This window comes from Colias philodice, chromosome 9, assembly GCF_061535455.1.
Source record: "Colias philodice isolate Cphi_HAF_F1 chromosome 9, ilColPhil1 Martin Lab GWU primary, whole genome shotgun sequence".
NCBI classification, from domain to species: domain Eukaryota; kingdom Metazoa; phylum Arthropoda; class Insecta; order Lepidoptera; family Pieridae; genus Colias; species Colias philodice.
In genome coordinates this window covers 12,374,272-12,397,345 of record NC_143094.1, presented here as the reverse complement: position 1 = coordinate 12,397,345, position 23,074 = coordinate 12,374,272, and the positions used below count along the sequence as shown (strand labels likewise).

General features: G+C 34.2%; 1 protein-coding gene and 1 long non-coding RNA gene across 3 annotated transcripts; both read right to left on the bottom strand.

Moving 5' to 3' along the window:
- Positions 1-963: 963 nt before the first annotated feature.
- On the bottom strand, positions 964-22,881 carry LOC149486197 (peroxisomal acyl-coenzyme A oxidase 3-like). Its single transcript, XM_089699548.1, has 13 exons — positions 22,479-22,881; positions 21,421-21,558; positions 20,607-20,922; positions 18,227-18,398; positions 16,921-17,060; positions 16,056-16,198; positions 12,706-12,808; positions 11,533-11,670; positions 10,901-11,134; positions 9,147-9,301; positions 7,911-8,042; positions 7,411-7,563; positions 964-2,070 (listed from the first exon to the last, which is right to left on the bottom strand). Exons 1-13 carry the CDS (start codon positions 22,632-22,634, stop codon positions 1,960-1,962), a joined length of 2,091 nt encoding a protein of 696 aa, XP_089555674.1. The 5' UTR covers positions 22,635-22,881; the 3' UTR covers positions 964-1,959.
- LOC149486198 (uncharacterized) lies at positions 13,795-15,004 on the bottom strand. Of its 2 annotated transcripts, XR_016316108.1 has the most exons (3): positions 14,731-15,004; positions 14,543-14,604; positions 13,795-14,467 (listed from the first exon to the last, which is right to left on the bottom strand). It is a non-coding gene; the product is annotated as an uncharacterized LOC149486198 (long non-coding RNA). The 2 variants fall into 2 exon arrangements; XR_016316107.1 differs by having other exon boundaries at positions 13,795-14,604.
- Positions 22,882-23,074: the final 193 nt, after the last annotated feature.

Sequence of the window (23,074 nt, the reverse complement as noted above, 5' to 3'; positions counted from 1 at the left end):
TCATTGCTTATCGTTTAAATAAAGCATATAAATATATGCTAAAAAATATTTTAAAATTAATGTTAAATCTACAAAGTTAATGAAATATTTTACTCACAGGAAAACCCCACACAGTACGAACGTTGTTATTCGAAGCATGGTTTAAAATGGAATAGCTTCTAGCTTGTGGTGATTGACAGCTTTCGTTTATTATGTAAATTAAAGGTAACCTGACATTTAATCTAAATACATGTTTCTATCTTTACCTGTAACAGCTTTTTGGTTGAATGGAATTGACCAATACCTTGATGAATTGTTAATTTAACATATTAAGCACTAGTGATGCAACGAATACTACTTTTATGAATACGAATACGAATATCTCGCCTTGGTAATAAAAGACTTATTTATTGAATGAATGTTTAGTCTTCTTATAATAATTAATATTTACAATAGGAATAATTTTTATTTAAAAAACATACTTAAAATTTGTAGATTTTCTGGTTTTAGGCGATTTTTTTTTTCAGTCTGGATGTTTCCAGCCGTTGAAAAAAGTCTTTCCGAAGCGACTGTACATGGCTGACTGTTCGTTATTAAATATTCGTATATTCGCCGATTACGAATATTCGGTAGATGTCTACTATTCAGCGAATACGAATATTCGTATTCGTTACATCACTATTTAAGCACTATATCGTTGTTTTTATTTTCCATTTAACAATAATGTGTTTTAATATAAAAAGTTGTGCCATAGGAATCGTTACTGAGCACCTTTTCGATGCGCTTGTATTTATTATTTTAACGGACGTTATAAAAGTCTTAAATTCGTTATATTTAACAACTATTCAACGTTATTTTAATTCTGTCGGAAAGAAATGTGTTGTGAAAATGTATATTTATTTAAATTACAATAGATATTTATGTTTTTATTTTTAATGAATTATTTTGAATAGTAAAGTTTCCAGCGCAAATTAAAAAACAAAGTTGTATTTGTATAATTTATTACGTAAACCATTGTATACAATATAAAAGTATAAAAAAATCCCCAACAAATTTATATTACTTAATATTAACCATCCAACATACAAAATATAAATATCACATAAAAAAAGACTAAAAACTAAACTAAAAACTAGTCATTCATAAAAAATACAATATTATCATTCAAAAATATGATCTAAATATATTTCATAATTTTTATTCATTTTTCATTTGTACAGCATTCATTAGTTGCCTATTATTGCACCATACTTGCTTTATTCTTTTTTTAATATTTATTAATTATTAATTTAATATTTATTTAATGTTTTTCATGTGATGAAGAAAGAATTAATTAGTAAATACTACTATATATTTAAAGCATTAATAAAATTGCAAGAATCGGCACCTATATGTAGTAACCACATTTTAAAACCAGTCTTTTAAATTACCTATTTAACTTTTAAAAATCCCATGTAAAGTAGGGTTAAGTATTTATCTTCATAATATCTTGATTATATTTTACTACGTTTATCAATGATTTTATAAGTAAAAAGGTGTATATAGGTAACTAGCTATGTCGCGCGGTTTCACCCCCGTGGCTCCACCCCTGTTGGTCGTATTGTGACGATATATATATAGCCTTCCTCGATAAATGGGCTATCTAACACCGAAAGAATTTTTCAAATCGGACCACTAGTTCCCGAGATTAGCGCGTTCGAACAAACAAAATCTTCAGCTTTATAATATTAGTATAGATTTGCGCTCAGGGACACATCAAATGTGGCTAATTGGCCAAAATTTACATCAGGTTTCTCTTTCGTTCACGATAATTGAATCATGCTATCTTATTCACTTTAAATAAGTTTAATAACTGTGTGCAAATAAATTATTTATTATTATTTTTACGTCTAATAGTGTGTATAGTGCTCTTTCGGAGATCAAATGTTGTTGGTAACCTATCTACACCTATTACTTATATCATTTTAAGTTAGTTACTTATTATAACTTAGAAGTAACATAATTGTGCCAAAACACGACGTCCTTCCACCACTCCGGTCGCGTCATAGAACCGGGGAATGTCATCACTTTGTCTTGTATGTGTTTGTATGCCTGGAATAAAATATTATATTAGTTTTTGACGAATAACGGCCCTACATCTAATATATGGAAGCGTTGTTGAAATTTAAGAGATGCAGGCATTATAATTATAGGCATCTCAATCGTGTATCTCTTGTTTTAGTTATCAGTGAACGTATGTCAATAAAAACAACCAAACTTTGAAAACATACAATATGATATAAAATCCTATCAATAAAACATAATATATATAATTTATACAGCTTGCAAAAATTTACACTTCTCCAAACGCGAAAATAGTTGAGTTTTACTTACCATTAAAACTCGTATTATGTCCAGGAGCCTTATTCGAGGCCTTTAAACAATAATGAGAGAGAGACATCTTTGATTTCCGGCCGACATTACGTAGTTGTAGTTCCAATTATCTCCACAGAGGGCCTCGTTGTCGCGCTTCCGTGTTTACCAGAGTGACGTTTGTACAGCTAAGCTTTTAAATAACGGTTATCGCAGTAATTAGCTCATTGAGTCTCATTATTTTTAATAATTTAATTTTATTAATTATTTAATCAAACTACCAGGCAGGACTTAATGTAAGGCCTCGAATAAGGCTCCTGGACATAATACGAGTTTTAATGGTAAGTAAAACTCAACTATTATGTCCTTACGCCGTTATTCGAGGCCTTTAAACAATAATGAGACATTGTTTGGTTTCGCCTGGTAAACAAGACGCCAATGTGATTATTTACAAAAAATATATTAATATAATCATTTCAATTTATTATTGTGATAAGGGCTCAAACAGAGCACATAAAGAATTATTCTGATTATTAACCGGTCTCACTTCTTTTCTATAATATTTTTTGAAGGTATTTTGTGACCTCCAATTTCCCCTTGCAAGAATTTTATCTATAGATTCATTGTCTAACCAGCTCCTAGAGGCAACAGCTGATCGAACGCTACCAGGAGCAGCTTCAACACCCGCCTCTCTCAAAGCAGATTTCACCCAACCAGCTATTACAGTTCTAGAAGCGGCTTTCGCCTTGCCACAAACGGTTACAAATAAATTATCTACGTTAGCCGAGTTACGCCTATCCATGCCCAGATCTAATAACTTTCTAATCCAAAATACGGGGTCGATATTACAGTTACTTGCGTTTGACAATAATTTCCAACCCGATTGAACATATGAATCCGAGTCAGTCTTAGATCCATGTTTGGGCCAAAAAACTATAGAATTTTCTACGGTACTATCTACATAGAAGCCTTCTGCAACACTCAAAAGTGTCAAGTCATGTATTCTACGACCTGAACACAATAATAATATAATGGCACAACGGCGTGAAATTTCCCACAAGTTACTACTATTCTGCACATTATGATTAGTTAACCACGATATCAAAATGGAGGTATCCCAAATGTTACCCGCGCGCAATTTTGGGCTAGTATTTGCTATAGCTTTTAAAATCTGTTTTACTAAAATATACTTAGAATTGTCCTCCGTTTTACATAAAGTGGACACGACTGATTTATGAACTAAAATTGTCCTATATGCAAGTTTTTCGACTAAATGTAAATCAGCTAAATATTTGGCTAAATCAGATCCTGTTGGATTCTTAATGTCGACATTGTGTTTTAAACACCAATTAATCCACCGTTCCCAAGCAGGTTTATACGTTTTAAGAGTAGAGCCTCGCCATCCTGACCGCAACAGCGATTTTTGCTGGCTTGACCATGTTTCTAACGCTTGCGACCACCCCCACATTTCCAAATTTCGAGAACCATATTCTTTACCTTTGGTGGAGGGAGACCCGTGGTCAGATCTATTAGTTTGGTCTCCAGGTGGCGGACGGTGAAGGGTGGTGCTATCGCTCGCGACTTCAGATCTGCTCTCCAAAATGCCCGCGGCCACCTCGGTGTTACTATTAGGTACATACCTTTCGCTCGATTGAGATGCATCAAAACTCGGGGCAGGACACTCGGAGGAGGAAATACCCACGCTAACCTGAAGGTCCACTCCCAAGCAAACGCGTTGTGTTTCCATGCTTGTCGATCCCGTTGGTCTAGACTCACATATTTGGGTACCACATGAGCTCGTGTTGAAGCGAAAAGATCTACATCTGGCACTCCCCATTTCGCAAACACTAGATCTGTCGTTGATGGTAGTAAATGCCATTCCGCGGGGGACATGTTCCGCGATAGGCGATCTGCTTCCATATTGTAACTGCCTGGAATGTGGTGAGGAATCAAATGTATGTCGAAAATGTCTAACAGATGGTAGACTTCGTAAGTTAGTTTCATCAGTTCCGCCGACCGACAACCCCCTTCGTTTTTCAAGTAGGCTACAACGGCTTTGTTGTCGCACTGTAGAAGAACTGACGAATGAATCAGAGAGGGACCCACTTCCCTTAAACATTTGACAACAGTGAGCATTTCCTTTTGGTTCGAATGAAGTAAGCTTTCTGCGCCCACCCATTCTCCCTTCATATGAATACCATTTAGCTCGGCCCCCCAACCCGAATCCGCCGCGTCCGTTGTTAAGAAATGTGTGGTTGAGGGAGGATGAATTCGAGAGAACTTCTCGCAATTTACCAACCACCACTTGAGCTCCTTGACCACCTGTTGCGGCAGATGAAACGACGTTCGGCCTTGGTGTTTCAGCAGTCTGTTTGAAAGTGTTAAAAGACAACGGAAATTGAGCCGGCCCTGGGGTATAACGAGACGGGCAAAGTTTAGAAAGCCTACAGTACTCTGAGCCTCTTTCAAAGTTATGACCTGACTCTCCAATAGATGTGAAATATTTACCTTTATTTTCCGGATTTTGTTTTGTGGTAAACACTTCCTGTTCTGCCACGTGTCCCATACTATACCCAGGTATTCTAAAGAGGTCTGAGGTGAGAGTATCGATTTGTTGGTGTTTACCTTCCAGCCCAGCTCCTCTAGACTTTTTAGCACGAACTCCACTTGGTTGACGAGCTTGGCTCTGTCCTGGCATACAATTAAAAAATCGTCGAGGAAAACAATGATTCGAATACCTTTTTCGCGCAGAAATTCCGCTGTCCAGTTCGTCAGGGACGCAAAAACCTTGGGTGCTGTTGCGAGCCCAAATGGTAAACAGGTCATCTGTAACATCTGGCCCTTGTACATCAACCTCAGAAAGCAGCGATGACTCACGGCCACGGGCACGTGACAGTACGCTTGGGTGAGATCGATTTTTACCATGAAATCGTGCGGCTGTAGAAAATCTGGAACTCGATGTACCGAAATTAGTCGGAATTTCGTTACTTTGAGATATTGATTCAGTCTTTTTAAATTGAAAATTGGACGCATTGAACCGTCGCTTTTTGGTGTTAGAAAGAGGGTAGATAAAAAACTGGGCGTTTCGGGGGCATGCTGTAAAATATTTTCGGTTAGCATATTGTTTATTGCCAAATCCATCTCGACAGATGGGACAGTTTGATAGTGGACTTTGGTATGGCGCGGCATGACCAAGGGCGGTTTCGCTTGAAAAGGAATTTTGTAACCTGTTATTATTTTTAGCAGTGCTTCTGAAGCACCCCTCTCTTTCCAAATACTTACAAACTCCGTTAACCTGCCCCCCCGAAACGTCTGTAAATAGTCAAAATCTTTTATCACCTTTGCCTCTTGGACGCGAGGCACTAGTACTGTTAGATTGCGGTCGGTTAAAACGCATTTGCTTAAATTGTGATCTAAATTGAGGTCGAAATAAACGCTCATTAAAGTCATAATTAGGACGCACTCCTTTGGGAGGTGCATAATGTCTAAAACTATTATTATTATTATAATTGAACGCAAACGGTGCAAGGGAGCGACCGGTTTGGTTTTGAATAAACGTACTAGGTCCAGGTTGCGCAGCCTGGGACCCAGAAATAACTCGCTTTTCTTGCGCAGAAAAGGAGGATTTATTTTGCGAAAAAATTTTATTAATACCGCCATTTATTTTTAAAAATTCAGAAAATGCTTCCTTTTCAAAAATATATTCACAAGAAGGCGGAATCTTTTTTAAACTAACCCTCAAAAACTTATCTTTTACCAAATTTAAGAAAAAATCCCTTCTTTGTTCAACAATATCCGCTCGTCGACCGCATACTAATTGTAAGCAATCAAGAGAAATTTTTTGAAAACTGCCCGAAAATGTCTCTTTAATTTTAGAAAGCAAGGATTCTTTGTTTATTTCCTCACTGTCATTAGTCCATTGTAACAATTCCGATACGCCCTTTTTTAACGCATCGCTTTGCATAATTAACGCATGAGTAATAGCACTTAACGACTTTTCAGTTGCAATTAAATTATTAGATTTTTCGAATTGTTTTATTTCATCGTTTACTTCAAGATCAACAAATCCCGGACGAGCGTTATACAATTTTTGAATATCGGCATAACGTACGTTTGTCCAATTCTCCGAATTAAAATGTTGAAGAGAATTTAATAATTGCAAATGTTCAGTTGAAGTATTTGCTACGGTTGGCTCTTTTAAATTTGTAGTCAAATCGAAGTTAAAAGAAACGCTCGGCTCGACAGCCGGTTCGCTTACATGATCACAATTATCTAAATTAATTCCATCCGAACAATAACTATACCCCGGCGGGTAGTAGCCAAAACTAGAGGAGAAATTCGCAAGAAAATGCTGTATTTCACTGACCTGATTTGAAAGTAATGACAAACTTTCATTTTCCTTACGTGTTTTCTTGTTCTTACTAGGTTTGCTGCTTTTTCGTTTTCTTTTAACCGTCTTTTTAGGTGAACGTACGACCTCCTCTTCATCCGACGATAACGACGACGAACAATCGCTGGATACCAAATTATCATTTGGCATCTTCTCACTACCTCCGTCACTCATTTTAAATACACTTTACACGACAACTTCTATTTAAATTTTAAACTGTTACTAATTTTAATATTTAAAATTTTAATATCAAAACGTAATATAATAGCAAACTACAACTTTTATTCCAAAGGATAATAAACGAACGCTAACAGCGTTATCCCAAGATATACTGTCGGTACGAAAATTAAGACGCCAATGAGCTAATTACTGCGATAACCGTTATTTAAAAGCTTAGCTGTACAAACGTCACTCTGGTAAACACGGAAGCGCGACAACGAGGCCCTCTGTGGAGATAATTGGAACTACAACTACGTAATGTCGGCCGGAAATCAAAGATGTCTCTCTCTCATTATTGTTTAAAGGCCTCGAATAACGGCGTAAGGACATAATTTGTTGTTTGGATCTATGTTTGTAACTCTTTCACGCAAAAACAACGCCTATTTTGATGATACTCGGCAGTGATGAACAATAATAACTAACAAATAACAGTAAAAATACTTGCTTTAGTAGATAATACAAAAACATACCTGTCCATCAGCCATGCCCAGTATGGAGTTAAGACACCAGTCAGGCGGAGCCAGGGTATCTGCTAGGCTCACAGCTTGTGTGCTTAATTTCCCACATAGTTGTAGTACACCCTCACGGATTTGCAGCCCTTGGTCGTGGGCGAAGTAGCCGCCCTAAGGGTTGGAAAATAGTTGGAATTAATTATTTTTAACGGATTTTAAAACGCGTTTTATATATTATATTATTTCATCAGACGTTTTGATCACGTTATAGCGAGTGTGGTCACGGATAGTCGTAAGGTAGACGTTGCCCCGGTATGGCAAAAACGCGGGTTCGAATCCCGTCACATGATCGATTTTTATTTTTTTTTATTTTCATTTGCAAAGCATTTGAATGATATTTAAATGCTGTAAAATCGTAACAAGTTTATAAAATTTACAAAATATACCCAAAAGCTAAGTAATCATAAATACTAAGAATCATTGATTAAAAAGAAATAGCCAAATGTAACATTACTCACAATATACAAAGTCGCCAGATGCTTTTCCAATAAGAAAGCTCCATACAAGGAGACCAGATCGAGTAGAACTGTCCTGCACGCCTCATCGGGGAACTCTTTCGCCGTCTTGTAGAAGTGGTTTATTATGAAGTTCTGCAAAAATATATGGTAATGTTAGACGTAACTTTTGATTTAATATTTTAGTGGATGAATAGTATAAAATAATCAATGTAGTAGTCATTATTTTATGTCTGAACATGCTTAGCTGTCGAATACTATAAATTGCCGCTTTCCTTTGAATCGTGGCGCATTCGTACGAATCGTGCCTAGGGGCTCGGACGTTGTTTATACGACGTTCGACCCAACTACCCTCACTTTATTAATAGTCGTTGACTTGCTGCGTTTTGTTATCAACTACCTACATCAATTAGGTAGCTGTGTAGAATCGCAGTACATTCTTATTATATTCAAACTAATATTTAACCCGGCCTCGCGTGTAGTTTCTTATAGTAAGTTAATTTTCTAAGTCTATGATTTCGACGTTAAAGGATTGTCGTTATAAGGATGGATGTAAAGGAACCGGTCCTAAAATTTATGTATTTTTTACAACAACAATTTAAACACGGGATGCAATTCAATTCTATAATATAATATTCTTAAATGCAGTTCCATTAAGAACTAACAATACAAAAAAGAAGTTATTAATCAAGTGTCTTCATAGGGAACTAGTTTGTCTTGGGCCCTGGCCACTCCAGAATAAAAACCACAGGAGTTCAAAATAATTCTGAATCGGTAGAAAATACTTAAACATAAAGCTGTCATTATTTAGTACGTGTTATAATTAACTAGCTGTTCCCCGCGGTTTCACCCGCATTGCTCCGCTCCTGTTGGTCTTAGCGTGATGATATATAGCCTATATCCTTCCTCGATAAATGGGCTATCTAACACCGAAGGAATTTTTCAAATCGGACCAGTAGTTCCCGAGATTAGCGCGTTCAAACAAACTCTTCAGTTTTATAATATTAGTATACAGGGTGACTCGTAAGACGTCAGACGCATTTTGACAGGAGCTTCGTCTCATGAAACTAAACAACTTTTGTTCTACAACTTTGCTGAATTCGTAGAAAAAATTTTGGACTTTGTATGGAAATCGGTCAGCTGATTAGCGAAGTTTCCTTAGTAGAAGCTCCTGTCTTAATCCGTCTAACGTCTTACCTTTCACCTGGTAGATATGAATAAAAAATTGTTTAACTTTACCTCTCCATAAACACACGACAAAGCTACAGCATTGTACGACTGCGACTCGTTCTTAGCCTGCACGTTGTTTTTCCCCTCTTGTTTCAATTTCTGCACTTTGTCGTATGTCATCTTGAGAGTGTATGCAGTTAGCCATTTGTACATTTGCGTTATATCTGTAAAAATAGTGCAATGTATAAAATGAACATTTGTGCAGAGCATACGTGTCAAAAGTGAAACCAAATTCACAATTCTTTGGCCAAATTCACAGATACCAAAATTGTCGCCTTACTCCATGAAGTGACAGTATTGCCATGAAATTGTAATCTCAACGCTCCTTAAGAAGTTTCACTTAAAAAATACTCACATATATTTTGTAAATCTTAAACACTTGCTTTGCTAAAAATTATGAATGAAAAAATAACCTCAACATTTTCAGTAGTGGTGACCTCTATTATAAGACAATATAAAATCGAAATAAGAAATTTTAATAGACACTAGACAGTTAATTAACAGGAGTTTTGTTACAAAGATAATCATATGAAACTTTGGGGATAAATCCATACTAATATAGGGTGTCTCAGCGCCGATTTTAAACTTTGAAAATTTGTATAAAAAAAACAAATTGTATTCATAATATTTTTACTGTAGTAAATTAAAGTGTATTAGTGCGGATTTTATGTACAGAATATTACACCGTCAAGATGTCTTCCATCATGGTGAATGCACTCTTCAAATCGGACACGCAAATTTGCCGAGACGCGCCGAAGGATGTCCGCTGAAATGGCTCTCACTTCTGTCGTTATTTTAGTCTTCAACTGGTCCAAATTTGTAAGAGGGATATCAAAAACTTTTGCTTTGAGACAACCCCATAAAAAAAAGTCAACGGGGGTTAAATCGGGAGATCTGGGTGGACACAATATGTCTCCAGAGCGGCTTATGAATTTTCCCGGAAATGACGTATTTAGTGCGTCCCTAGCAGTGTTGGCTGTGGCCCCATCTTGCTGAAACCATACATCAGACTTGTCAATATCCTATTCTTGCAGCTGAGGTACAAAAAAGTTACCGATGGTGGCTTAAAGAGGCAGCATGATGTCTAAGTGAGCGTCTTGGATGTTCCGTGACCGCAGCGGCGACGCGGTCGATGTGTTCAATCGCTCGCACAGGTCTATTTCGTGGTCCAATTGAATGATTTAGTAAACATCCTGTCGCTCTAAACTTCTCTCCTCACGACTTAATTAATTGAGTACTCGGGGCATCACTCAAACGGTGGATTTCATAGCGACTACAAATTTACACCGTTTTTCACTCAACGAAAACGTATTGCATAAGTACGCTTCTACTGCGTACGCGCGGTGCGTACCAGACCACTGCGCCATGGCCACAAAAAAATCCGCACTCGTCACCTATCGAACGCTACCACTCCCCTCCAGCTAACCCCGCAGGTTGCCGAGAAATTCGTGTTTAAAGTTTAAAATCGGCGCTGAGACACCCTTTATTATAAATGCGAAAGTAACTCTGTCTGTCTGTCTGTTACTCAATCACGCCTAAACCAATTTTCATGAAATTTGGTATGAAGATATTTTGATACCCGAGAAAGGACATAGGCTACTTTTTATCCCGGGAAAATGACGCAATCACGGAAATCCCACGGGAACGGGAACTATGCGGGTTTTTCTTTGACTGCGCGGGCAAAGCCGCGGGTGGAAAGCTAGTAATTAATAATTCTCCGCAGTTCATTAAAACGTAGAATCATTTTAATACATTTCACTTACTATATGGATCCATGAGTTCCTCCACCTTCCACCAGGAACAGCTCTTAGCCAGTGCATCATCAGAACCAACCAGGAACTCCAAGGATCCAAGTGGACCATCAGCTCCAGTGAGCAACTTCCTCCGAGGATACACTCCGAGCAGCCAGTTGCTGGTCTGCTGCAGCAAAAGGCTGTTCTCACCCTCGTAAGTACAATTTGCGTCGTTGTCGTTGCGTATGTCGCCTATACCTGCCGCTGGGATTAAAAATAAATGTTAATAATATGAGTAAAATGGATTTTTTTCCGGTTGTCTGAAAAAGATCCCATTTCAAGACCACCTCATGTATAAGAATGATCATGTAAGATAATTAATCGGCAATTATGCGGATAAGCGCAAAATGGCTCGACCAATTCGTCAATTTTTAACGTTTTTGTTAAGGCGAAAGGAAGGTTTCTATGTAGAGAAACTACGAAAAAGGGACAATATGGTAGAACAACGTCTGCCAGAGCACTTAGTTATAACTAATTTCGTCGTCGTTCGTCGCGAGTTGCACGGATAAATCGCTGTGCGAATTATAATTATTATATAGTGTAAAAGTAGAATTATAAACCTTCAACCTTAAATCTTTTCTTTTACTATATTAATTATTTACCTTTCAAATACCCATGTCCCCCGCACGCCTCCCTACAGTTCTGTATGGCGTCTCTCGCCAACCAACCACACAGCGGCTTAACAGCTGACGACAATGCGTGCATCTCTATACCTTGGTTCGCTGCGTTTTCTAATTTACCTGTAATACATAAATATTTCAGGACAATTATCACACACGGAGCTGATCCCATACTAAGCTTTCGCTTGTGTTATGGAAACCAGATGGCTGATAAACATAAGTACATATATATAATTTTAAATAAATACTTTTATCGATAATCAACAGACGACACAGAGCAAACATATATGTTCATCACAAATATTTGCCCCGGGTGGGAATCGAACCCATGACCTCTGGCTTGGAAGGCAGGGCCACTACCAACCAAGCCAACCGGCCAGTCGATCGAAATGAAGAAAATTTTAAAGAATAGAAAAAAAAAACTTGTCACTAGGCGGGATTCGAACGTCTTTCATCTTATCGAATTTCACAGCTATCGATTACTTAGTTATACCAAAACAATTTAGATCGATAAATCTTTTCTTTAAATTTTCTCATTTATTATAGCATTGGAATGCTTAATATTAAATGATGTTTTTTTATGACTATCTATCGATTGGGTGAAGACTCAGAGTATTTTGTAGAATTTTATAGTATAGTATAGGAAGCATATCTAAAAAGTAAAGGTTAAATATTCGACATTGTATTCTCCTTGTCAATAATAATTTTTAAACAGATAATATGGCGATGATACAATGTGAATGTGATATCTTTAAGACTATTTACAATTACTCATAAACTTGATTGATAAACAAAAAAATTAAATCGAGAAAAAATAAAAGATGGTTATCCGATATAGCCGATCCGATATAGATATATGGTAACTAACACGGGAACGTTTACAGTTCTCAAACTAACATAATTTTCTTTTAGTTTATTTTAACAACAACAAAAAAAGAGCGTGTGTGCCGAGCCCACGTGTCAGAAGTGAAACTTTTTTTGAAAGATTCAGAGATACCAAAATCGTCACCTTGATGAATGACGTGACGGTATTGCCATGATGCGACCTTGAAATTTTGCTCTCAACGCGCCTAAAGAAGTTTCACTTCAAAAAATCCTACTTAATATTATAATATGGTTCTGTATTATCGATAATCATCCAAAAAAAAAACTTACCCATGAAGTTATCAATGGTAATATTGACGTGTGTGAGGCTAAACCAAGAACAGAAGACACGGAACGCGTAAGCTGCCGCAAGGTAAGGTAATAGACGGATTTGCTGAAACAATAGAGACAATGTTGTAATAGTTATTTATTAAGAGTATTTGAGATACACGTGGGTTCGACCTCGCGAGTTTACCCGGGAAAATATTGGCCAGGAAAAGTTCTATTTCTAAAGGTCAAAGATTATTTTCTTCGTCTCTCCAAGATCTTTAGAAATATTTCTTCACCAAAAGTCAAATTTCTTTTAAGACGATACACAAAAAAAATCCACTGCTTGGCGGGCGGAGTCTAATAGCTCGCTATCGCGAACGCGGGTGTGCGCGAAGTCATTCTTGCAAACTCGCCGCGCTGCCGCTGGCCGACTCGGGACAAACATGTATGGAGTCGTCATACAGTTATAATATTGTTATACATTTATTTAATTGTTGATTTATTGGTTTTATTTTCTTGCTTATAAACAAATAATCTTCTTTTTAACAACTACTTAGACATTATTAATAATTATTATTACATATTTCGTAATTAAACATTACGAAATTTTTAATTACTTTATTACAAAATAGTACAGGTTATAAATAATCTTTAAAATAACAAAAAATATTGTTACTCTGAAAAAATGAAATGGTACTCAATAACGCGGACTACTGAATTGATTTAGATAGAATTTGATGCTGACGTAGATATTACATCATGCCCAGAAATGAAAGGTACTATTTCTGAAAGAACTTATAAACCCTAATTCTTCTCAGTCAAAGTCAAGAGTGGAAGATATCACTAATACAGTAAAACTGATGCGAAACTTTGGATGTTAATTTGTATATTTTTTTTTAGTTGTTACTTAATCACGTCAAGACTACATTACCAATTTTGATAAAATATAGCTAATTGCCTGGATTTACACATAGGATACTTTTTATCCGAACTGAACACTTCTGTGGGATAAAACAGGATTCACGATATAACCTAATTCCACGCGGGCAAAGCCGCGGTCGGAATGATATTTTTTTAAATAAAAAAATTGTTTAAAAAAAACACAAAATATATTGACGCATGTATTTATTTTTTGCACTCTATTATAATTGTAATTATTCATTACAAATAATCAAAATAAAATAGCCAGAACAAAGTTAGGCCCTGGTAGGGTAGGTAGGCAGGTACAGCAATGTGAGACGAACACTGGCTTATTTATACCAATAATAATGTATCATAAACATTAAATTAAGTTTACTTTCTAAGAACAAAAATACATAATATTAGCTAATGTGAAAACGAATCAACCAATCATCCCACAACAATGAAATGTGCACACAAATATTCATCCAAATCGGTTCATGTGATTAGGAGGAGTGACTGCAGCGCCATCTTCCGGGCCCAATTGTGTTTCCAGATCACCCAGGAACTCAATTTAATATACTTACACAAAATTTTTCGAAATGAAAACTCACATTACTATGTAAATATGAATATAAACCTGTTTTAGTACTAAGCAATTTCCCGCACAGGTGTAGTAAGTATAAATGAAATAAATATCAACATCAAATTCTTTATACAACATACTTATCTACCACCTACTAAGAAATGTAATTCTTGAAATTTTTTCGTATTTTTTTTAAATATAATACTACTCCAATGAGCTCCTGTTCCATATTACATCCACCATACTTCCACTAAGTTCACCATGATTTTTTATTTCTTTGCACTTTGTTGATTTTTGCTAAAAATGGAATCATGCGATAAAAAAAAGTAGAGCGTTGATAACATACATTTTTGACTGAATAAAGGTACTTACGAAGGAGTGGGTTCACATTGTGAACAATCAGTGGGTTTATTTTCCTTCTGGATTCCGGATTTCTGAAAAGATTATCTATGCTATAAATTAAAAAATCTTACACATTCGTTATGTACTTAAAACAGGGGTACATATCAAACATCGACTATAATACAATTATCATCAAATTTAAAATAAAACCAACTTACTTCATTAATTTGTTCCAATTGTAAGCATTCTTTTTCCTCCAACCTTTATGTTTCTTCTTCTTATTTTCTTTATTGTCCCCATTTGTCTCATTTTGTCTTATCGTGTTGTCACCCTTTGTTACGATTGCGCGAGCGACACAAGTTCCCCGTGTGACGGCCGTAGCGGGAATGACTCGTGCAGCGATCGGGGTAGGAAGGTACAGGGCGGCTCTCGCTATATTGGCTGGTCGCGCGCTAATTTCAAGTATTTCTTGTTTATTTCAAAACCATCGCATATTTCAAAATTCTAAATCGGTAGACTTATAGGTTGTATATTTTATAGTTAATATCCAAAAAGTCGTAACTTTACGTTTGTTATTTTGAAGATGCCAGAGATTAAAAAAAAATAACAATGAGAACTTTGTATTTTTTTTCTATCGAGAAAATATCATGGAATCATGTTTCTAAAACGGTAGACGTATTGTGTTACTATTGAACTTTCTTGTCAAGAATTTTCATCACGACAACTTTAATAATATAAAAATTACGAAGGTTTAAAAAGGGCCGTAAATGTTAGAAAAAATAATTCATCACCTTAAAATGTATTTGTATAGATGTGGGGCCCTAATCGAGATTCTTTTTATCGAGTCTATCTCTATCTAATATATTATGTATATGTAAGTATTAAAATTGTTATTGTTCATAAGTTTACGTAAAATACATTACACACACAATAATAATATAATTTGTAGTCTTGAAAACATTGACGAAAAGTATAATTATGATATACCAACATAATATGTATAATGTATATGTTGCAAAATCCCAACTATTATGTTTGATTTTTGTGAGAATTTATACATTTAGAACAATGAACTTACGACTACATTTAATAATTATGACGTACGCTTGTATAATAAATAAGCCACTTTTTTATAATTCTGTAATAAAACATAATTTTTGTTTATTTTCACATTATTTTTCACAGTAAATACCTACTAAAATACATGTTTATTAGCACCTTATCCAACATCATTAATTCTTAACCTACACTGATGAATTAGTAGGTATGAAGAGGAATAATTAAGTGAATATTAATTTATAACCAATAAATTCAAAAACAATGATAACGATAAAAAATCCATTCCCAAGCGCTACATTATTACTTAATGACAAAGTAGAAACTAGAATATTATATTTTTGTATTTATCTCAGATAAACAGAGATGCCTTAGACTTAGAGCCATCATTTGTGCATTTCACTTATATAACATATTGATAAGATAAGATAAGACCGATTGTACAATAAAGACAAAATAAATAAATAAACAATAGTTCCTCATATACCTGCTGCTGATATTCCAACACAGGAGTTTCGTCCGCGCCATTTTCGGCGCCAAATTGTTTTCTCACCGCCGAGTATCTAATGGCGATCACTATGGCCTTCACGAGGTAATGTGTCGTTATAGAAGTAATGTGCACTCTACCGCCTGGAAATAAAGCTCATTTTTTATTGGCAGATCATGAAGTAGTAATTTGTAGTATTAACGGTTTTTAATGGAAAATTATTAATAGAATTATATATTCTGTTGTGACAAAATTTATGAATAATTCATAATCAATGAATATTTTTGTTCATTGTACCTATTTCATCGTTTAATTCCATGGTGATTAAATCAAAAAAAATATTCTTAACACAAAGTCAATCATTTTATAGCAGTATGTACGTCATAATAATTGGTTTGATTTAACCTTAAATAATTACAGTTCCCTTGCTACAAGACTACAACGATGTTTTTATTCAATGTTTAAGCCAATTACTATTATAATGTAAAACATTTTTTTATGTAGGTCTTAGGGCGATATCTTAATGATTTAATTCCTTATTATAATTGTTTTGATTTTGATCGATAAATAAAGCCTCCTACATCAAATCTCTTATACAAGTAAATAAATAAATAAATAATTACAAGTAAATAAATGAAATTTAAGCTATACACCAAGGTTAAGGTTTTTGTATGCGATCGTTAACCAAATTAATTTACAATTTAAAATCATAAAAAATGCTGGTTCAACTTCAAATTAATTTATTTTGAAGTTTTAATAAATGTAGGTGTATATATATATATATACTTATTATATAAAGTATCTGACATTTTTGCTTGAAAAAAAGGGAATTCCTATAAAACAATTAACCATAATATTCACATACCAGATAAAATTCCCAGGGCTGCTCCGAATCTCTTGTTAGGGTCTCTGAAAGGTGTCTGGTAAACTCCATTGTCATCTACTCCGCCAAGCTTGTCCAACGCTAGGTCTTTTGGAATCCGGTACTTGTTGAACATTACGAAACTGGAAAAGGAATTATTGAGGGTAGTTGAATAAAATATCTAATTTTATTAGAAACTAGATTTCCACCTGCGGCTTCGCCCGCTTTTTCAAAGGAAAACCCAGTTAGTTCCCATTCCCGTGGGATTTCCGGGATAAAACCTATCATATGTATTAATCCAAGTTTCCCTCTATATGTGTGCTAAATTTCATTGTAATCGGTTCAGTAGTTTATGCGTGAAAACCATACATACATACATACAAACCTTTCCTCTTTATAATATTAGTATAGATCTGTAAGAGAAACCATCTGCAGAGCCTATTGAAAATTTCCACTCTGTATAAATCTTCTATATAATAAAAATGAATCGCCGAATGTGTTGCTAAGCGCAAAACTCGACGGCTGAACCGATTTCGTTAATTCTTTTTTTATAATAAATATTCCTAGAAGTACGGTTCTTTATGGAGAGAAGACGTAAATTTGTGCACGAGCGAAGCCGGGACAGACTGCTAGTATTAGAATAAACAAGTAAACTTGGGAAATACTGTTGCAAGGATTTCTACTCCCTACTAGGATAATAAAGGTGCAAATTTGTAAGAATAGATGGATGTTTGTTACTCTTTCATGTCGATCCTTACTATCGGATAATTTAGTATTTTTACAAGGGTACTACGCGAACGAAGCCACGCGCTCAAGATAGTAAGCATACATATACAATCATAAAAAAAAATGTAAATCAACTTAAATATTTGCATTATACTATGTACTAACATATAAATGTTTGTAGTATTGCACTTGGACCTTCAGCCTTCGGCATTTGCTTGCAATACTAAAGATCGTAAATCACCTCTGTATAGGTACTTAGGTATGTATTTTGTTACTTGTTTATACATCAACTACAAGTCTGTCATTCTTAACACATATTATAAAGGATTTTTCGCTCGTTTTTAACTAATAAATCTCAGCTGATTTGGAATTCGCCAGCAACAAGCTACATAAAGATGTACAAAAGTATTGTCTACATCACTCAGAAAGCATATTTTTTGTTCGTGGGGTTTTAGTCGGTAAGAATCCAATATAAACCATGGCTCTTTCCCCGGGCATCAAGGGTACCTATCTATGCAAGATTTCCCCAGAAAAAACGGGAAGCTACTCAAATATAAATGTAAAAACAATATCAAAACCTTACCCATTATCCACCCCATTGAGGCCAATCTTTTCTCCAATATCGCCCACAGTGACTCCCGCGAAGGGCTTCAAAGTCTTAGGGTCCCGTAGCGGCACGATGAACGAGTGCAGGCCGTGGTTCGTGCCATTGGATATCAACATTGCGTACACGATCGCGTGAGTTGCGCATTTCCCTGTATTTAATTAACATTAATACATAAAAAAATTCATTTAAAAATACCTGTAATGATGTTCAATTAGTAAACTAATATTATGTAAGTATGCAAAAGTTTGTAAGACTGTGTGGAGTTTTCCTGTCAGAAAAATGAACTGATCGGAGATGTAGATAATATGTGGTTCAGAGATAGAAAATATTTTGGAAAATAGGTTTTTACCACGGGGGTGTAGCCATTCATTCAGATATATGATAAGCTGAAACACTTAACAGGTTTTTATAAGATAGACCCAGGGGCATATAATTCTAGTTTCAAGTTTCCTACTTAATTTTTATTAAATCGACGCCGAAATAGCAAATGCACACTTTAATTGGGAATAACGTTAATTTTGTGTTAAGCGTGTTAAAATTTTAAATTGGAAATCGATCTTAGCTAGGTATATCAAAAATTGTAGAAATATTATAGTGATAGTGATATATTATGGCATATTATTTAAAACTTTGGTATTTTCTTAATCTCTTTAAATAAGTTGAATTGATGATTTATTGCATATATTTAACGAATAGCTAGCCGTTACAGCACGAAAATGAAACACACAAAAATTAATAACGATAAGTATTAGATAAGATATTAGAAGGGACTTAAGCGACTTATTGTCGAGCCAATTTAATAGGCAACATTTGACGTCTATCAATTTTATCTTCATAGGGTGGTAACCTGCTTAAAAACATCGATTAAAGTGAATTAATCGATACGGACTTGAAACATTTGTCAATCGAACTTGAAACACATGTCAATAATTTATGTTCATTTTTTCGATTTTTATTCCCAAGTAATCAATGCATTCGATTCTAGATGTCAGATTTCGATTTTTAGAGTAACGTCTCTGGTATTTAAAAAGAAAAAAGGTTTATTGACACAAAATTGTAGCGACGTCAGTTCTTTAAATCATAAATTGTTTATTATGTTTAGAATGGTTTATCAGTAAAATCAAATCCTAAAATTACTTGTATCGGTCATTATTATTATAAATATGTAATCGTAATTGAAAAAAGTTAAGCAAATGTGCAGTTCTAACAAAACGAAATATCATGTTATTCAATGACGTCGTTACTAGGTTACGTTGTTGAATTTTGTTGAACTGTCAAATGTTGCCTATTAAAATGGCTCTACTTTAAACAAGTTTTTATACGAATAAAGCTATATAATTATTATTCACAAAAACATGCTTACAGAAATTAATAACCATTATTTATGATTTTAATATAAGACTTTGTTCACAACTTGGTATAAAGCACTCCTGACCTTTGTGGTGTGATTGTACACATAATGATGAATGTACATAAATTAAAATAATTCATGCAATTGTTTCCAATCGCCGCTCACAATAATATTACATAATTTTAAGGTATAAAAGTATTCTATTTTTTAATGAACAAGGTCAAGGAATATCCATCAACCGACTTCAAAAAAGGAGGTTATCTCTGTTATTGTTTTTATTAGGTTTTCAAAGAAATAATATTAAACATTTACACATATACAGGATGTATGTTCGCCTATTAATTTTTCTGTAACAATCGATTGGTGAGTAAGTATACATTTTTTATTAGTCGAAATTTAGTTTAATAAACGTGTAATTACGTAATTTTTGTTGCAAATTAATAAATATATCAACCATTAACAATAGTATTGTATTTGCATTATGACAAGGCATTATTTTTATTAACAATAATATATGTTAGTAGTTAGTACCAAGTACATATAAGTATGTAAATTAGTTAAACTATGTTGTAATATGTATTTATTTATTAAAACTGTTTACGAAAATCACCGCCTAAAGACCTGTCATTTCATCACAGTGAGTCAGAGCTGAGGAAAAAACCTTGAAGGTTGCTCACATATTTTATTAGTGAAATATATCTTTATGACATGAATCAATACTCAATAGTCAATATAATAAAGCAGAAATGCTTATTTGTTTAGTTGTACACACTATACTTAGGAACTCCGAACTACCTAACCAACTTTGAAATAAATTCCAGAACAAATCTCTAGCTTTTAAGCTAGGAGGTCCCATAAATCTGACGTTTGAAAAAATTGTGTGTATGAAAAAAAATATTTTTAAAGCTACATCATTCCAAATAGTACATTGTTTCTCAGCTTCTTCCTTGTACATTTGTGTTAGACTATAAAGAAAATATACTTTGTAAAATATTCACCACTCACCCATACATCCCACCCAGAACTTCGCAGCTTCAAAGTCAGGTGTATGCAGTATAAACTCTTTCGTTTCCGGACAATAAGTGGCAGTCGTTCTCATTCCCTTGGCATTAGAACCATGCGACACTTCTGTTAAGGCGAAGCATCCACCGATCCTTGCCTTTTCTATATCCTCTACAAAGCTATAGTGGTGTGGTCTCCCGCTCCCTTGTATTGTGTTCGAGAACATTCGAAACGTGAGAGAGACCTTTACAGCAAATGAACTGTCGAACATGAACATCGCTTCTGATTCTGCTTGGAATATTCTTGGATCTTCCACTATCTAGAAGTTTTAGTAAAATGACTTTATTCTGACCAAGGAAACACATATTATTTACTTACAGAAGAATTTATAATTATAATGTGCATTATTATGGCATTATAATTTTATTAAATTGTATAAAATAAAACACAGGTGTAGGAGTTTAATAAATAATTCTGGTAAAAATGGGGCATATTTGTAATTTTATTTGTGTAGCACAAACATATTATGTTTTATTTTTTAAGTATGTAGGCGTCAGGCTCTGAGATAAATTTTTTTCAATCATACATTTATACATAATAATTATTTTAGTTAATATTGTAGAAATATATTATGTATATCATTCAACAATATAAAATTATAGGAAGGATTTTTAAGCATAATAACAAGTAATAATTTAAGATTAATAATTGCAATATGAATCTACTATGTGAATGACTTTCAAGAGGACGGACAGCTGTCATTGAACTGTGGTCAATAACCTAGGTAATATCTACGTAAAAAAATACTCAAAAATACCTTCTCCAAAGTTGCAAATTGTTCATTGTAGTACGCATACATTCTCTTAACAGCCAAATGTCTCTGCTCATCCATGGAGAGAGGTGTATCGGAGTGTTGGAATAGGGGATGATTGCGCATAAAGTTCCAGATGTCATGCTAAAACAAATTTTAATGCTATGTAGTTAGAATCTAAATTTGAAGTACCACTTAACCAAATGATACTTTGAACATGAATTAAGGTTGATGATGAAATTTTAATTTTAATACAATTTTATCACAATGTTTTATATAATAAAAGGATTTTCCAATACCTCATTTAAATAAATAACTGTTATCTATACTAATATTATAAAGAGGAAAGGTTTGTATGTATGTATGTATGTATGGTTTTCACGCATAAACTACTGGACCGATTTTGATGAAATTTGGCACAGATAATCTTTAGACCCTGAGAAAGAACATAGGCTACCTTTTATTGCGAAATATGTACCACGAGCGAAGCCGGGGCCGACCGCTAGTGTTGTATATAAAGATTATTTATGGTGATTTTGACCTACATTTACAAGTTAATGTACAAACTACATATAAATATGTACATTGTACAAGTAATTAGTGTCCATGAACTTGTATAATTACTAAAAATCACTAAAGTATAAATATTCATTTGAAGATTTAGCTGAATAAAGATACATTCATAAAACTATGCATGTTATCAAGACAAAATAATAATTAAGACAGTATCTGCGCAGAAATAGATACAATATCTTCATAAACAAGTAACAAAGTGATAAACAGAATAGTTTATTATTAATCGATTCACATACAAAATTGTTTCAAAAGTTTGTTCATGTTCTGGAAAATCATGTGCAAATAAAAATTGTGGAAAATATAAACTTAGTTAAATAGCAAAACATCAACACCTAACATCATTAACAACTAAGATATTACACCTATTATAAAAATTGTAGATAATGGAATAAAAATATATTGTGTATATACTTATCTATGAGTTACAAAAATGTAATTATTTATAAAGTGAGTAATAACTGTAGCTAGAGAACTAAATGCTAACTTACTTTTATTTTAATGGTCGCTAAATTGTCGTAAACCAGTTTCATTCGGCGCCAATTGAACGATGCTTTTTTTCTATAGCTGTCTAAGGGCCCGCTGGGTAAATCCGGAAAATATTTAACTAATTCGTCATCATCAAGAAGCTTACTCGACCGCATCATAATTTCTTTTCGTAGCACTAATCACTTAAAATAACAGTATTCTCAATAAATTTCACAAAAGCTATTAAATAATAGGAGAAAGTAGTTATCGATTTATTATTTTAATCTTATCACTTGGAACACGGCCGCCTACAGCACTAACATGACGATTATAAAATATAAAGTTTATAGCGTATTGTAGATTTGTAGATACAATAAAAACAGCGTAAACTATTAAACACTTCACTTTTAGAATAATTAATTTTGTACTTTGTACAACATATTATCGACGCCCCCCGCGAATAATCCGGTAATCGTAAAAGTGTAAATGTTCAGGAAAAATAAAAAACCATTTTTCCTTAATAACTCCATTAAACAACAAGTATCAGAGACTTTTAATATCGCATATGGAAGCTAATTTTTTCAGCTATCTGGTTATTTCAACAAAATTTAAGTAGTCC